The sequence below is a fragment of the Mastigoproctus giganteus genome, chromosome 1 (assembly GCF_048544385.1).
Source record: "Mastigoproctus giganteus isolate SK-2022 chromosome 1, ASM4854438v1, whole genome shotgun sequence".
NCBI classification, from domain to species: Eukaryota; Metazoa; Arthropoda; class Arachnida; order Uropygi; family Thelyphonidae; genus Mastigoproctus; species Mastigoproctus giganteus.
Genome location: NC_143575.1, coordinates 142,319,774 through 142,337,844, shown reverse-complemented (window position 1 = coordinate 142,337,844; position 18,071 = coordinate 142,319,774). Strand labels below are relative to the sequence as shown.

Here is an 18,071-nt window from a genome sequence, read left to right as displayed (position 1 = left end):
TTATACAAGGAAATAATCACCTCCTTATCCCTGCTAGCAAAATTCCTGTATATCATTGACGAGACTCCATGAGCTGCTCTGTAAACTTCATATCTGATTGCACAGTTACCTCAGGTCTTTTTCATTCTCCTCTACCCTGAGTGTAGTATTGCACATTTGGTACGTTACTCTGGGGTTACTGCTACCCATATGCAGTACTTTGCATTTGTCAATGTTAAACTTCAGTTGCCCCCCCCCATCTCAGCCCATCTGCCCAACTTTTCTAGATCCTGTTGCAGCAGTGTACCATCATTTCAGTCGTTAGCAATCCTGCCAACCTTTGTATCATCTGCAAACTTGGACATTAATCCTGATAAACCATTATCAATATCATTGATAAATATAGAAAACAACAATGGCCCCAAAAGCAAAACCTGGGGGACTCTACTAGTAGCATTAGTCCATGAAGAGCAGTGTTCATTGATTACAACTCTCTGGCTTCTACCAATCAACAATCCCTTTATCCATTGTAGCAACTTGCCCTTAATGCTATACTGCTCTAATTTGTACATTAGTCTTCCATGTGCAACAGTAACAAAAGCTTTCCTGAAATCAAAGTATATGATATCAAAATTATTTTTTGCATTCATTTCCTTTGTGACCACATCATAGTATCCAATCAGATTGGATAGGCAAGATTTCCCATTAACAGACCCATGTTTAAGGGCACAAAAGGTGATATACTTGTACACGTTGGCACTAATGATATTAAGAGTAGGAGACCGGCAGAATTACTTAACAAGTACAGGTCACTGTTGAAAAAAAGCTGTGAATTAGGGTTGAATTTGAAGGTATCTGCAATTCTGCCCAGACACGATAGGAGGGAGTATATGATGAGAGCCTTGTCGATCAATTCGGCCCTGGAAAGATTGTGCAAGTCTCAAGGGGTAGAATTTTTTTCAGCCTGGTCTGTACTTGTTAACAGGAGATACTGCTTCTACAGGGATGAGATACACTTAAATAGAAAGGGTGCAAGAATATTTGCTTATGCTATCAAGGCAGTGTTAAGTGGGTCGGAAAACTGCTAGCTTGGGGGGATACAAGGACTAATAGATTAACAGTAGCCACTGGCAGAGGTAGTACTAGTAGTAGTGGCATGTGATGCAAGAAAGCAAATGTAAGAGCTTATGCAGCATCAGCCAAAAAAAAAAAAAAAAAAAATCACACCATTCCCTCCAAATGCCTGTTCAGTTCCTCCTTAAATTTATTAAACCTATCAACTTCCACAACGACAGATGGAAGTTTGTTCCAGCAATTAACCACCCGCTGGCTAAAGGCAAATTTCCGCGCATCTAATCTACATCTGTCTTTTCTTAATTTGAATTTATGCCCCCTTAGGTTCGTAATCTGAGCAGAATTCAGCGTGCTGAACCCATTCAAGGCCTTATACACCTCAATCAGATCACCGCGCAGGTGCCTAGTCTCCAGCCACTGCAATTTGCAGAACTTAAGCCTCTCTTGATAAGAGGATCCCTTCATTCTCCTCACCAATCTTGTTGCCATTCTCTGTACATGCTCAAGTAAATCTACATCCTTCCTAAAAAGAGGCCTCCAGACCTGTACGCAGTACTCAAGGCGTGGCCTGACCATTGCCTTATACAGAGGGATAATCACCTCCTTTTCCCTGCTAGCAAAATTCCTATATATCATTGACAAAACCCCATGACCTGCCCTGGCAGCCTGTCTGCATTGCTCAGAAAACTTCATATCTGCCTGCACAATTACTCCCAGGTCTTTTTCATTTTCTACCACCTTAAGTGTAGTACCACACAGTTGGTACGTTTCTCTGGGGTTACTTCTACCCATATGCAGTACTTTGCATTTGTCAAGGTTAAACTTCAGTTGCCACTTCTTAGCCCATCTGCCCAAATTATCTAGATCCTGTTGCAGTAGTACACTGCCATTACTGTCATTAACAACCCTGCCAACCTTCGTATCATCTGCAAACTTCGACCCCTCAACGTGGGCACCTATACGTGGTGAGGGGACCTCCCAGTGATGCTGCTGGTTTTCCAGATTAGCATCACTGGGATCCAATGCCCATACCTTGGTTCCAGGGTTACAACATTGGAATCCGGCGTGTGCAGCCGTGCGCCGCGACCCGTGGAAGCGGAAAGGGGGATCCTGGTGGTTGAGGGGCCCAGCCTTAATACACCACTTTGGCCCCTGCTTCGACGAGACAGGTGGTCCCGGACCGGCTCGACTGGGATCAATCGGCGGGTGGTATTATACTGCTAGGGTCAACTGCGTTCCAATAAGTCTCCCTCCCTATGGTCCTGGGACGGGATAAAGACTTATTGGTAACGTGGGTATGGTGCTCTAAGCGAACTCGGCGTCCCATTCGTGTACGCAGTACCTGCTAGTTCACGAGTTGGCGTCCCCTCGTAGGGCTCCGTGGTGGGTGAGGTACTTAGGCATCAGACATTTTCTCTTTACTCATATGAGTAATTTAAATCCCCTTTCTTCTGGGGTCCCAACAAGGCCCCTACCTAATCGAAATGAAGACGCAGAAAACACCTCTGCAAAAAGAGCCAGGACTGAGGATACACCATCATCATCAGTGACACCGCTTTTCCTCATTCTCCATTCCACCGGAGAGCAGTCCATTGGGAAGATGTCACCCTTCTTTATCCAGAAAGGATTAGAAGGGTTGGCAGGTTCACCTAAAACTGTAAAAAGACTGCGTTCTGGCGACCTTTTGGTCGAAGCTTCTACCACCAAGCAAGCGGAAAAATCATAAAGTCTACATCCATAGGGGGAATACCTATCATCGTAACCCCTCACAAAACTCTAAATTCTTCACGTGGTGTCATATCAGAGTGGGACCTTCTTCATGTTTCTGAAGAAGAGATCTGCTCTGAATTAAAAGAACAAGGAGTGACAGCTGTCAAAAGAATATCAATGAGAAAGGATGGGAATCTCGTCCCTACCCGAGTTCTCATCCTAACGTTTAACACCGCACGGCCTCCAAGTTCCATCAAGGCAGGCTATCTAAACTGCCCAGTGAGGATTTATATCCCAAACCCACTGCGGTGCTTTAGATGCCAAAAATACGGCCACTCACAAACATCTTGTCGTGGTAATCCTGCCTGTGCTCGATGTGGTGTTAAAGACCACGAGAGCAAGGAACGCTCAGCTCCAAAACCTATCTGTGTCAATTGCCAAGAAGAACATCCCGCCTACTCTAGAGCATGCCAGCGGTGGAAGGATGAAAAAGAAATACAAAAACTGAAAACAGAGCTGAATATCTCCTACCCAGAGGCCAGAAAACGTATCCAACCAGTAAATAGCGGGAAACCTTCATATGCCCAGAAGGTTTCTGCTAAGTGCACTATCGGGACACAAACTGAGATGACTATACCACCAAAAGAGTCATTCACCCCAATTGCACGCTATTTATTGAGTTCTCAAAAGCCCACCAAAAAAACACAGTCAGTTGCCACTCCTATATCCGTACCTCCTAGTGCTCCACCACTACCAAAACCAAGTGGTAAAGAGCCTCAAGTAACAACAGAAAGAATGGATGTAGAGAACAAGGAGGTACAGGATGAATCAGTCTTGGAACTCTTTGCGGAGGAAGAAATGGACACGGGACAGCATCCATTCTTCCCCAAAAAAGATAAAGCCAAGACTGATAAAAGTAAGCCCTCAGCACCTCGGAAGCCGCCTGATGGACCCACCAAGCCAAAATAATGGCTAAATTCCTACAATGGAATTGTCGTGGATTCCGGCGAAATACAGATGACATCAAGGCCCTCCTGCAAAAGCACGAGCCAGTTTGCTTTTGCTTGCAGGAGACTTATCTAAAGGCAAATGATGATCCCACCATGCATAACATCACAATCTTTCGTAAGGATAGAATTGCGGATGGTCCTGCTCATGGAGGAGTGGCTATCCTTGTGAATAATCAGACCCCAGTTCAGCCCTTGCTAATTACAACCAGCCTAGAGGCTGTTGCAATTCGCCTTACAGTGGGATTTCTATTAACGGTCTGCTCTATTTATTTGCCACCTGGGACTGACATCTCCCAGGAAGACCTTGATGATCTTGTAACGCAGTTGCCTCCCCCTTTCTTACTTCTTGGGGATTTTAATGGACATAACACCCTGTGGGGTAGTGCTAACATCACTGGAAGGGGACGGGTCATAGAGCGTATGCTCAATGACAATGCCCTTTCCCTTTTAAATACTGGAACAAACACCTTCTTCCACATGCCTACCCGTATTTTTTCTGCCATTGATCTCTCTATCTGCTCCCCTTCTCTACTCCCTTCACTCACTTGGGAAGTGGAGGAGAATCCATACGGAAGTGATCACTTCCCTGTGATAACCTTGTTACACAGTGGGAGACCATGTCTTCCTTTTAGGTTACCACGGTGGAAGTTTGATCAGGCTGACTGGAATGCCTTCGAACATCAGGCAAATTTTGACCTGAGTACAGTCAGTCAGGAGCCTATCAATGACGCAGTAATGTACATCACAGAAATCATTGTCCAAGCAGCTGCGAATGCTGTTCCAAAAACATCTGCCCGGTTTCCACCATTTCCCAAACCTTGGTGGAATTCACAATGCACAGCAGCAAAAAAGGCTCAAAACAAAGCGTGGGGGATATTCCGTCGATATCCTACCACTGTTAATCTAATAGCCTTCAAGCGTGCACGAGCCAAAGCACGCTACATTCGCCGATAGAGTCAAAAGGAATCATGAATCCGTTTTACATCATCTATTAACCAGGCTACCAATTCTAAGATAGTCTGGGATAAAATCCGGAAAATGAAGGGAAAATATACATCCCACCCTTCTTCAATCCTAGATTATAATGGATGCGCTATTGCAGATCCAACTGCAATAGCCAATGCTCTTGGGGAAACATTCTCTAACATCTCCGCAACATCTTCGTATTCCCCAGAGTTTCTGGTCCTGAAACATAAAATCGAAAAGCAGGCACTTAATTTCAAGTCCAAGGGCCTCTATCCCTACAACGGGGCATTCACTATGCAGGAATTGAAGAGAGCCCTCACTCTTTCTAATGCAAGTGCTGTTGGACCAGATGGCATCCATTATGAAATGATTAAACGTCTTTCACCAAAATCTATGGATTATCTGCTCCTTCTATATAACAGAATCTTTATTGAAGGGCAGTTTCCGGACTCCTGGCGGAAGGCAATCGTCCTTGCTTTTCCTAAGCCAGGAAAGGATCCAAAAGTCACCACCAATTATCGTCCTATTGCTCTGACTAGCTGTCTGTGCAAAATCCTGGAGAGAATGGTTAATTCTCGTTTAATATGGTACTTAGAATCAAATGACCTTCTCTCCAACATCCAGTGCGGCTTCCGAAGGAACCGGTCCACTTTGGACCATCTTATTAGATTGGAAACATCCATCCGGGATGCTTTCCTAAAACGCGAACACTTGGTGTCGGTGTTCTTTGATATGGAGAAAGCGTATGACACAACTTGGAGATTTGGCATTTTAAAAGATCTGCATAGCCTTGGTCTTAGGGGGCAACTCCCCATTTTTATTAAACACTTTTTAGCCAATCGATCTTTCCAAGTTCGTGTGGGATCCTCACTCTCTCGTTCCTTCAGCCAAGAAGAGGGAGTACCACAAGGATCAGTATTAAGTGTCACGCTTTTCGCCATCAAAATAAATTCCATCATAGAACAACTTCCTCCAACTGTAAACAGTGCCCTCTATGTTGATGACTTTAGCATATTTTGTCAGTCATGCAACATGAGGGTTATTGAAAGACAACTGCAGAAAGCCATTGATCATCTCAATTCCTGGGCACTTGTTAATGGCTTCAGGTTCTCGCCGGAGAAGACCGTTTGCGTACATTTTTGTCGCAAGCGTAATCTTCATCCTGAACCTGAATTAAGGCTCGGACAAAATGCTATTCCAGTAGCACCAGACACAAAATTCTTGGGACTCATATTTGACAAAAAGTTGACCTTTCTGGATCATATCCGTCAACTCCGCACAAAGTGCACAAGAGGGCTGAATATTCTCCGCTTGCTCTCCTCTACATCTTGGGGAGCAGACCGATGTACCCTTCTTCGCATTTACCGTGCACTTGTGCGATCCAGACTAGATTATGGGTCCCTGGTTTACAATTCGGCCAGAGACAGTGTACTTCGTTGGCTGGATCCTGTCCATCATTTGGCTCTCCGTACCGCTATTGGAGCATATCGAACATCTCCAGTCCAGAGCTTATATGTCGAAGCAAACGAACCGCCGTTATCGCTTCGACGTAAGCAGTTGTCTCTAAACTATGCTTTAAAATTGAAATCCCTGCCAGACCATCCTACGTGGCTATCCGTTTTTGAGCCACGATGGGAAAATTTGTACAACACCCGTAAGACTGCCAACCGACCTTTTGGTATTCGTCTCCAAGAGCTACTCAAAGAACTTAATATCAAGGTAGACAAGGTTGCCCAAACACCGAAGCAACCCCTTCCACCCTGGCATGCTCATTTCCCGGCATGTGACTTGTCCCTTAGGAATAGGGGAAAGTCGGACACTCCATCGTCTGTCTACCTGCAGCTTCATTCAGCACACCGAGCTGAACATTCTGACTTCGCGCCAGTCTACACAGACGGTTCGAAGTCGGAATTATATGTGGGATCTGCTGCTGTCTTTACAGACAGCACTACATCGGAGCAGATTCCCTCTGAATGCAGTATCTTTACTGCAGAGCTGCACACTATAGAGTTAGCCTTGGAACACATTAGTGAATGCCAACACCAATGGTTCATTTTATATTCTGACTCTCTCAGTGTGTTACAGGCTTTAACATCTGTGAGGTATAATCCTCATCCGGTTCTGTCTTGCATTCAGCAGAAGATTCACTTCCTCCGGGAACGTGAATATGATATCCGCTTCTGCTGGATTCCGAGCCACGTTGGGATTAAGGGAAATGATTTGGCTGACACCGCAGCCAAATCAGCAATCCCCAATAACAATCGCTGCCTGTCAGTCCCCTATACAGACTACAGGCAAACAATACAGCAGAAGATACACTCCCAATGGCAGGACTCGTGGAATAGACAGACTGGAAATAAACTATATCGTATAAAGCCTGTAATTGAACCGTGGCAGTCTAGTCTGCGCGTGAATCGTAAGGAGGAAGTTGTTCTTGCCCGGACCCGCATGGGACATAGTCATTTGACACATTCATTTTTGCTGAGGGCTGATGACCCTCCTATGTGTGAGTCGTGTGGCTCAATTTTAACTTTTAGACACATTTTAATTGATTGTCCAGATTTTAGCAATATCCGTTTTACCGCTTTTAATCATCTGACTGAGCCGTATACACTCAGTCAGATTTTATCTGACAATGACCATGTGTCTGCTATTTTTACCTTTTTAAAGTCAATAAACATTTTTGATCTTATATAAAATTTACATTTTTCTTTTATACATATGTTATACATCTTGACATAGTGACCTAACTATGTAGGTCACTGAAAGTTTAAAAATTTTTTTATATACGACCTGGTCTTTGGCGCATTATAGCCTCCGCAGCTAATGCGCCAATAAGAACAAAACAAAACAAAAAAGCAAACTTCGACACTAAGCCTGATATACCTTCATCAATATCATTGATAAATATACAAAACAACAGTGGACCCAACACTGAACCCTGTGGGACTCCACTAATAACATTAGTCCAAGAAGAGCAGCACCCATTGATTACCACCCTCTGTCTTCTCCGACTTAACCATCCTTTTATCCATTGTAGCAACTTACCCTTAATACCATTCTGCTCCAATTTGTACAATAGTCTTCCATGCGCAACAGTGTCAAAAGCTTTCCTGAAATCCAAATATATGATATCAAAATTATTTTTTGCATCCAGTTCCTCTGTAACCACATCATAATATCCTATCAAATTTTCAGACAAGACTTTCCCTTAACAAACCCATGCTGTGTCTGAATTATTGCTGCAGTCTTGTCTAGATGATCCTGCAATGCATCTTTAACCAGCGACTCCATTATTTTACCCGGAACAGAAGTTAAACTAACTGGTCTGTAATTACCCGTATCATCACCCTTCGATCTCCCTTTGTGAATTGGGGATACATTTGCACATCTCCAGTCCGTGGGAACCTCACCTGAGTCCAAGGATGCTCTCATAATTATGGCTAAGGGTTTGCTTAGTTGCTTTGCCGCCTCGTTTAATATAACTGGATAGATCCCATCCACCCCAGGTACTTTTCTTACATTTAACTTCAACAGTTTCTCTTCCACTTTGCTCTCAGTTATTACAAAATCATTAAGTATCCTGCTACAATTTGATAACCTTCTGCCATTTTCAAACCTTAATAATTCCTCACGTGTGAATGTAGATGCAAAATACTCATTCAGTTTGTTTGCTATCTGAGCAGGATCATCAACAGTCGAACCATCGATGTCAAGTGGACCAATCAGATTCATCCCCTTCCTTTTAGAGTTTATATAAGTAAAGAAATCCTTGGTAACGAATGGGCCTGGAGTACTGGGGTCCATAGTTCACAAATACATATATAGTTATAGTTATTACCCAGTTTATTTACAAAAACAAATTATAATAAGATAAAACCAGTAGCTTTCGGGACGCGTTTTTGTTAATAAACTGGGTAATAACTATAACTATATATGTAAAGAAATCCTTGCTGTTTTTCTTAGCATCTTTTGCCAAGGATTTCTCGTAATCTGCCTTCGCCTGCCTAACCTCCTTTGTAACTTGGTTACAGATCAACTTGTAGCTCTCATAGGCTTCTGTGTCACGTGTTAATTTGTATGCATCCCATGCATTTTTCTTCTCTGGTATGAGTCTCATTAGTTCATTTGACAACCATTTAGGCCTAAACCTTGAACAATATTTCTTAATAGGTATGAAACTTTTAGTAGCATCCACGATTAATTCCTTGAATGCTTCCGACTTAGAATTTACTGTTGGTAACATCATCAGTTGATTCCACTGTACAGAATTTAAAAACTGTCGGAGACCACTGTACTCGCCTTTACGGAAGCAAAAACCCTTTCCTTTACCCCTGATGGTAATTAAATCTTTAAGTAAATCCCACGTCAGTACACTGTGATCACTGCCACCTAGTGGTTCTTTTATCTGCAAATTCCTAATACATGAATGATCACTGCTGATAACCATATCAAGAGTATTACTTTCTCTGGTTGCCTCTCGAACATGCTGCTCCAGAAAACAATCATCCAATAAATCCACAAATGTCTGACTAGTGTGTGAGTGCCCAACCCACAAGTTCCAGTCAATATCTGGGAAGTTGAAATCCCCCATTATAAGACATTCCGATTTACTAGCCCACTCTATTTCTCTGTACAATTGTTCATTGTACTCATTCGAGTCATTAGGCCTATAACACACTCCTACTCTTATTTTTGCTTTCGCAGTGCTTATGTCACACTAAACTGACTCAACAGTGCACTGTTCATCTATATCAACTGGATGCACTTCTTTTGATTTTATGTTTTTCTTAATTAACAGCATAACACCTCCTCCCTTCCTATCCTGTCTATCCTTTCTGTACACATTGTACTCCCCAAATTCCAGTTCGGCATTCCTTATATCAGAAGGTGAAAGTGATTCTTGCACTGCTTCTATTGGAATGAGCAGAAGCCTGGAAAACAAGATGCAGGATATTTCAGAGACTGCTGGGATTCTTCCTCTTGCTCAGAATAATCGCCTGAGAGGGCATAAATTCAAATTGAGGAAAGACAGTTGTAGGATAGATGTGCAGAAGTTTGCCTTTAGCTGGTGGGTGGAAGAAGCCTCCATCTGTCATAGAAGTTGATAGTTTAAATAGGTTCAAGGCAGAACTAGACAAACATTTGGAGCGAGTGGATGGGTGAAATGAGAAGGTTTTCTTTTTTTTTTTTGGCTGATGCTATATAAGCTTGCCTTCTTGCATCATGTGCCTTTACTAAGGCTAATGCTAATCAGTTACTTTAGCTTTAACTCTGAAAGACCCACTGCTGGTTTCAATTTTGCCTGTCTCAACTGTCTGCTTGTTGAAGAGAGCTATTTGATTTGGTTGATCCCTTTTCTCTCTTTTGTTTCTTTGTTTTGGATTTCTTCCTTTTGTTTTTGATATTTCTATCAGCTACTGAGAATAGGGATTGCTAGTAGCTGGTAGGAATGGCAAAAATGGATTGGCAGACATCTTGTAATGGAAAGTTTAATTTTGCATGATTCTGAAAAAGTTTTGTCATGCCATAGAATGTGATATAAGCTGATATACTTGATGCTTGCAACTGTACATGATTCACCTCATAGATTTAACGAACTAAGTAGTGATGAAGTTAGTATGCACTTTACTTCAGATTGACATTATGAAATTTTCCATATGCTCATTGAAGCTCCTGTTTTGAATATTGTTTTTATTTTGAATATTATGCTGCCAGTCTGTGACTACCATTAACACTATTATCATATATCATTAAAAGTGAATAAAGATGTTGTCAAATTAATTTGATATAAAATAGTACTTTGATATAAAATAGTACTAGTTTTGTCGTGCTTTCATGAAATTTTTATTGATATGCACAGTGCGCCAATTAAATAACGAGACTGCATATGCTCTGCATTTAGTATTAATATAAGAAGCCAAAATAGTACATGATTAGATCTGGTAGAGTGTGCTATTTCCAATGAATCCAGTCAGTAGTTGGTGATTTATGATGGAAAGAGTAATAGTTTTGTGCATGTCATCAGAAAATTGAAAAATGAACAAAAAAGTGCAGTTAGCAAATTTTATTGTAAATTGGGAAAAAGTGCTACGGAAACTTTTGGCAATTTAAAAAAAGTTTATGCTGATGAATGTTTGTCTCTACCAAGAGTGTTTGAATGGTTTTCTCATTTTTGTAAAGGACGTGAGTCGTTAGAGGATGATCCCCACCCTGGCTGACCAATCTCTGTTCAAACACCAGAGATTGTCACAATGGTTAAAAAAATTGACTGAAGACAGATCAATTTCAACGAGGTTGTTTGCTGAGATGATTGGTAGCAATAAAGAATTGCATGAGAAATTCTAACAATCTGGGTAAAATAAAAATTTGTTCCCGTTTTGTACCGCATTCGTTGAGTTTCGATTCCAGTCATCAAACACCCCTCATATTCTTCAGATTTGGCTTCTACAGATTATTTTTCATTCCCCAGAATGAAGGCTGCAGTGACCGACCAGCTGAAAGTGGTACCAGAAGAGAAATTCCAGAAGTGTTTTAAAAATACGAAAGATGTAGAGTGTGTACACATTGGAGGTGATTACTTCGAAAATATATAACCTTACTTTGCCATTAGTGTTATTCTTTTTTTTGTAGTAGCGTCAGTCTCGTTATTTAATTGATGCACTGTGTATATTCTTTTTTTTAGGAATATATATTTGTAAAGCCCGTTATTTTTACCATGTGAATCCATCCACATATAATAACTAGACATCCTAGTGGATGGATTTTCAAAAGAAAAAAATTATCTTTGTCTCTATTAAAAAGGTTTGTTGAACCATCTCAAATTTCATTAAAATAGGACTAATAAAAATCTGGCAATTAATATTTCTTTGAACATCTGTGTGCATGTAATAACTTGACTCCCAGTTGATGGAATTCCATGAAATTTTATGTTTAGCTCTTTTGTAAAGATTTTCCATGCCATCCCAAATTTCAATAGAAAGGAATAAATAGAAATCTGCAATTATTATTTCTTATCCATCCATCCATCCATCCATCCATCCATCCACTAATGACTTGATTCTCAGTGGATGGATTTTTATAAAATTTTATATTTAGCTGTTTTAGAATGATTTCAAATTTCATTAAAATCTGACCAACAAAATCTAGCAACTACAGTATAGCCGTATATGGTGGATGCACAGACGTTCTTGATTCACACATAAGTCATTTCTTTTTATTTTGTTATAAATCATAAATGTATTTGCTAATATGCCTGAAACATAATGCATTCTGTACATTAAATAACTTGTATATATAAAAGTAATAGTTATGTTACTAGCTTTTTTTTATGCTTTTATGAAATTTTTATTGACGTATTGTTTTTTTTTTTTTTTTTGTTTTCAGTTTCTCTTTCAAGGCATGTTTTCAGTTTATTTCCAAGTTTATAACACAGGATGCAATTATTCGACTCCAGTATAGAATTGAAGCAGAGACGTTTACTGGCAGAAAATATTCACGGGTCAGGTTTAATTCATCGCTTAACTCGGATACTCCTCACATTGTAGACAGAAAATTGGAAGTGAAAAGGTTTCAAATGTCCGATACACATTGTTCAACTGAACTGGTTTATTTGAAGGTAATATTTTTGAGGCACTATCCTTTTTTATAGAAAGTAACAAATAATTTATTTACATGTCTTATGTGGTGTAAGTAGAGGATGTTTTGGAAGTCTTATGTTATGTTTCGGCTAAGACATATTGACCGAATAGATAAGTCAGATGTTTTAGTGTTATATTTTAGAGCATATAATAGAACAAAAAAAAAAAAAAAAAAAAAACGCTAAAGTTATGCCACTCTGTAACAACAGATTGCACAAAAACAAAGCTCCATAGAGAGGGCGCTGACTCTCTTTAAAAATTACAGCTGTGAGTTACAGGCTCCGAAAAAATGATAAGTGTTTGCCTTTTTATTTACATAATTGTTATTTTATATTGTACTTAATACATAGTCTTATAGTTATAGTTACGCTGGTTATTTTTATTTTAATTTATATAAAGAGTTTTTGTGGATTAATACTTAATATAGGTAAAACTGTTATTTCGAATCTTACAGTCATTGTTTTTGTATATAGAGGTAGGGAATTCAAATTTTTATTTGAGGTAGCTAGATAGCTCTAACATATAATTATATAGAGTAATATGCTTCACTGTTTCTATTAGATAGCATAGTATTGACATTTAATTAATTTAATTTATTGATCTTATTAATTTAAAATAGCATGCCCCAAACTAGAGCAGCAAAGCAACGGGCACAAAGTGGCAGAAGTGCTGTGACTCGGGGGAGAACTGAGGGGGGCAATTCTCCAATGCATCGCAGCCTAAAAAAATGTGCAGCTTGTGAAATGTTTGCTGAACTCTCTGGAACGGAACATGATATTGCCATGGGGAATGTCTTTGTGTGCTCACGATGTAAGGAGTGTAAGAAAATCAGGCGACAACTCAGCGTTGTTATGGGCCTATATGAGAGTTTGAAGGACAGGGTGGATGCCCTTGAAAGATCTAAATTGAGGGGCCCATCAGGCTCTCAGCTGCCCACATCAACACCAGAGCTTGCACTTGGTCATCATGCAACACAGCGGCAACCCCCAAGGCAGAATGCGCTGGTCCCACAGGAACTAGTAGTTGTTGGTGACGCTATTGTCAGGAAACGGGAAACATGCTTTGTAAAAAGGATAGGTGGAACAGGACAAGGGTATGTCTGCCAGGGGCAAAGGTTGATGACGTTGTAGAGCGGATATCATCTTTTAAGGGCACAAAAGGTGATATAGTTGTACACGTTGGCACTAATGATATTAAGAATTTGAAAGTGTCTGCAATTCTGCCCAGACACGATAGAAGGGAGTATATGATGAGAGCCTTGTTGATCAATTCGGCCCTGGAGACGTTGTGCAAGGCTGAAGGGATAGAATTTTTTTCAGCCTGGACTGTACTTGTTAACAGGAGAGACTGCTTCTACAGGGATGGGATACACTTAAATAGAAAGGGTGCAAGAATATTTGCTTATGCTATCAAGGCAGTGTTAGGTGGGTCGGAAAACTGATAGGTTGGGGGGGATACAAGGTGTAATAGTTTAACAGTAGCCACAGGCAGAGGTGAAGGTGATTCTTGCACAACTTCTATTAGAATAAGTAGCAACCTGGAGCGAGGGATGTTGGGGGTTTCAGGGACGGATGGCAGTCATCCTGAAATAGGTGGGTATATGGGATGTGTTAGGGTAACTAGGAGTAGGAGTGCTAGGAGCATGTATGCTTGCCTGTATACCAATGTTAGAAGTATAGTAAATAAATTTGATGAATTTGAAGTGTTGGTCAAGACATCAAAGGCGGATATTGTTGGGATAGCAGAGACGTGGTGTCACACAGATATAAGGAATGCTGAACTGGAATTTGGGGAGTACAATGTGTACAGAAAGGATAGAAAGGGAGGAGGTGTTATGCTGTTCATTAAGAAAAACATAAAATCAAAAGAAGTGCATCCAGTTGTATATGTTGGCACTAATGGTGTGACATAAGCACTGCGAAAGCAAAAATAAGAGTAGGAGTGTGTTATAAGCCTAATGACTTGAATGAGTACAATGAACAATTGTACAGAGAAATAGAGTGGGCTAGTAAATCGGAATGTCTTATAATGGGGGATTTTAACTTCCCAGATATTGACTGGAACTTGTGGGTTGGGCACTCACACACTATTCAGACTTTTGTGGATTTATTGGATGATTGTTTTCTGCAGCAGCATGTTCGAGAGGCAACCAGAGAAAGTAATACTCTTGATCTGGTTATCAGCAGTGATCATTCGTGAATTAAGAATTTGCAGATAAAGGAACCACTAGGTGGCAGTGATCACAGTGTGCTGATGTGGGATTTACTTAAAGATTTAATACCAGCAAGGTGTAAAGGAAAGGGTTTTTGCTTCCGTAAAGGTGAGTACAGTGGTCTCCGACAGTTTTCAAATTCTGTACAGTGGGATCAACTGATGATGTTACCAGCAGTAAATTCTAAGTGGGAAGCATTCAAGGAATTAATCGTGGAAACTACTAAAAGTTTCATACCTATTAAGAAATATTGTTTAAGGTTTAGGCCTAAATGGTTATCTAATGAGACTCGTAACAGAGAAGAAAAATGCATGGGATGCATATAAATTATCAAGTGACTCAGAAGCCTATGGCAGATATAAGCTAGTCTGTAATCAGGTCACAAAGGAGGTTAGGCCGGCGAAGGAAGATTACGAGAAATCCTTGGCAAAAGATGCTAAGAAAAACAGCAAGGATTTCTTTACTTATATAAACTCTAAAAGGAAGGGGATGAATCTGATTGGTCCACTTGACATCGTTGGTTCGACTGTTGATGAGCCTGCTCAGATAGCAAACAAACAATGAGTATTTTGCATCTACATTTACACATGAGGAAATAAGGTTTGAAAATGGCAGAAGGTTATCAAATTTTAGCAGGATACTTAATGATTTTGCAATAACTGAGATCAAAGTGGAGGAGAAATTGTTGAAGTTAAACATAAGAAAAGCACCTGGGGTGGATGGGATCTATCCAGTTATATTAAAGGAGACGGCAAAGCAACTAAGCAAACCCTTAGCCATAATTATGAGAGCATCCTTGGACTCAGGGGAGGTTCCCGCGGACTGGAGATGTGCAAATGTATCCCCAATTCACAAAGGGGGGATCGAAGGGTGACACGAGTAATTACAGACCAGTTAGTTTAACTTCTGTTCCGGGTAAAATAATGGAGTCACTGGTTAAAGATGTATTGCAGGATCATCTAGACAAGACTGCATCAATAATTCAGACACAGCATGGGTTTGTTAAGGGAAGGTCTTGTCTGAAAAATTTGATTGGTTATTATGATGTGGTTAGAAAGGAACTAGATGCAAAAAATAATTTTGATATCATATATTTTTATTTCAGGAAAGCTTTTGACACTGTTGCACATGGAAGACTATTGTACAAATTGGAGCAGAATGGTATTAAGGGTAAGTTGCTACAATGGATAAAAGGATGGTTAAGTGGGAGAAGACAGAGGGTGGTAATTAATGGGTGCTGCTGTTCATGGACTAATGTTATTAGTGGAGTCCACAGAGTTCGGTGTTGGGTCCACTGTTGTTTTGTATATTTATCGATGATATTGATAAAGGTATATCAGGCTTAATGTTGAAGTTTGCAGATGATACAAAGGTTGGCAGGGTTGTTATTGACAGTAATGACAGTGTGCTACTGCAACAGGATCTAGATAATTTGGGCAGATGGGCTAAGATGTGGCAACTAAAGTTTAACCTTGACAAATGCAAAGTACTGCATATGGGTAGAAGTAACCCCAGAGAAACGTACCAACTGTATGGTACTACACTTAAGATGGTAGAAAATGAAAAAGACCTGGGAGTAATTGTGCAGTCAGATATGAAGTTTTCTGAGCAATGCAGACAGGCTGCCAGGGCAGGTCATGGGGTTTTGTCAATGATATATATAGGAATTTTTCTAGCAGGGAGAAGGAGGTGATTATCCCTCTGTATAAGGGAATGGTCAGGTCACTGTGTACAGGTCTGAAGGCCTCATTTTAGGAAGGATGTAGATTTATTTGAGCATGTACAGAGAAGGGCAACAAGATTAGTGAGGGGAATAAAGGGATCCTCTTACCAAGAGAGGCTTAAGTTCTGCAAATTGCAGTGGCTGGAGACTTGGCACCTGCGTGGTGATCTGATTGAGGTGTATAATGGCTTGAATGGGTTCAGCACGCTGAATTCTGATTAGATCCTTACACTTGTTCAGATTATGAACCTAAGGGAGCATAAATTCAAATTAAGAAAGGACAGATGTAGAAACAAACTTCCATCTGTCGTTGTGGAAGTTGATAGGTTGAATAAATTTAAGGAGGAACTGGATAGGCATTTGGAGGGAATGGTGTGATTTTTTTTTTTTTTTTGGCTGATGCTGCGTAAGCTCATACACTTGCGTTCTTGCATCACATGCCACTACTACTACTAGTTAGGCCACTGCTGGGATTACTCTTAAGTAGCTTCGTCAAGGAACACCAGCATTCCATGGTGACTTTGGCAAATAGTAATTCCATTACTATTTGCCAAGAATCAAATAGTAATGTTATCCCAATCATAAGGTCTCCCTTTGATATAACAATTGGTATGCTTTAGTAAGCTGGGTTAACTGGGTCAGCTTATACTAACTGAACTCAAATAAGACATTGCCTCATCAGAAAAAGTTATTTGTTAATGCTGATTTCTGTTTTCATGTGGCAAAACCTGTTTTCAAATAGGATCACCTTCATTTATTTAGTGTATGAGTGTGCAAAGAAGGGTTTTCGGTATGTGTATGTGAGGGGGAATGTGGAATATTTTCTTGGTAAGATATGACATTAAGTTAATTTTTGAAATGCCAATGACAAGTTCAGTTTTTCTATTGGATTTTTCTGTACAACATCTTGAGCATTCTATTTTTATCAAAAAATACCTTTGTGTCTGGAGTTTCTCAAGGAGAGTGGAACATTTAATTATTTTGATATTGATTGATTTGTTGATATTTGAAATATCAATGCCGTGTTCCGAATCCAGTACAGAACCTAGTTAAGTACTGGATTCTTCTGTACTATACAGTGTATTGAACATTCTACTTATACCAAATAATAACTTTTTGTCTTTAGTTTCCAAAGTCTGTCTTCTAATCTTCTAGGATTTCAAGGGTTCTAAGGGGTTCTTTATGTGCTAATATTATTTTTTAATAAGTATAGAATGATCAAATTTATAAAAGCTTCTGGCACTTTTATAGACACAGGCTGCTGCTTCTGTTTTTCCAGACTGAACTTTATCTTTCAAAATCAAAAGCAGTACTCAATCCAAAAAGGAAAAAAAATACTTCAAAATTAACAAATTTTTTCATTCTATAAAAATAAAAGTGTAAAGGGATACCAAAATTGGAGCAAGACTTACAGGAAACTTTATATGAAGCAGTTTATTCAAACATATATTCTAATAGTACATTGATTATTACTAAAGTATTAATGTAATATGACACATCCAAGACTTGTGTACATTGTTGAATACATATTAGTATTAGCAATGGCAAATGATTCAAGAAAGCGAGCTTATATGGCATCAGCAAAAAAAAAAAAGGAAAAAAAAAATTCCAACATCACCTGTCCATCCTCTCAAATGTATTGTTTAGTTCTTTGAATTTCTTCAGACTGCTGAATTTCATAGCACCAGATGCAAGTTTTTCAAGCAACACGCAACTACCAGCTGGCAAACATATTTCTGCACATTTCTCCTGCAACC

The 18,071-nt window shown here is 39.9% G+C and overlaps 1 protein-coding gene across 1 annotated transcript in view; it reads left to right on the top strand.

The window, feature by feature from the left end:
• LOC150091168 (integrin alpha-PS1-like) overlaps positions 1-18,071 on the top strand; it is a 552,996-nt gene that overhangs the window by 336,063 nt on the left and 198,862 nt on the right. Inside the window, exon 12 of the mRNA XM_090388878.1 lies at positions 12,126-12,357. Within this exon, the coding sequence (XP_090245004.1) occupies positions 12,126-12,357 (232 nt within the window). The remainder of the gene's footprint in view (positions 1-12,125; positions 12,358-18,071) is intronic.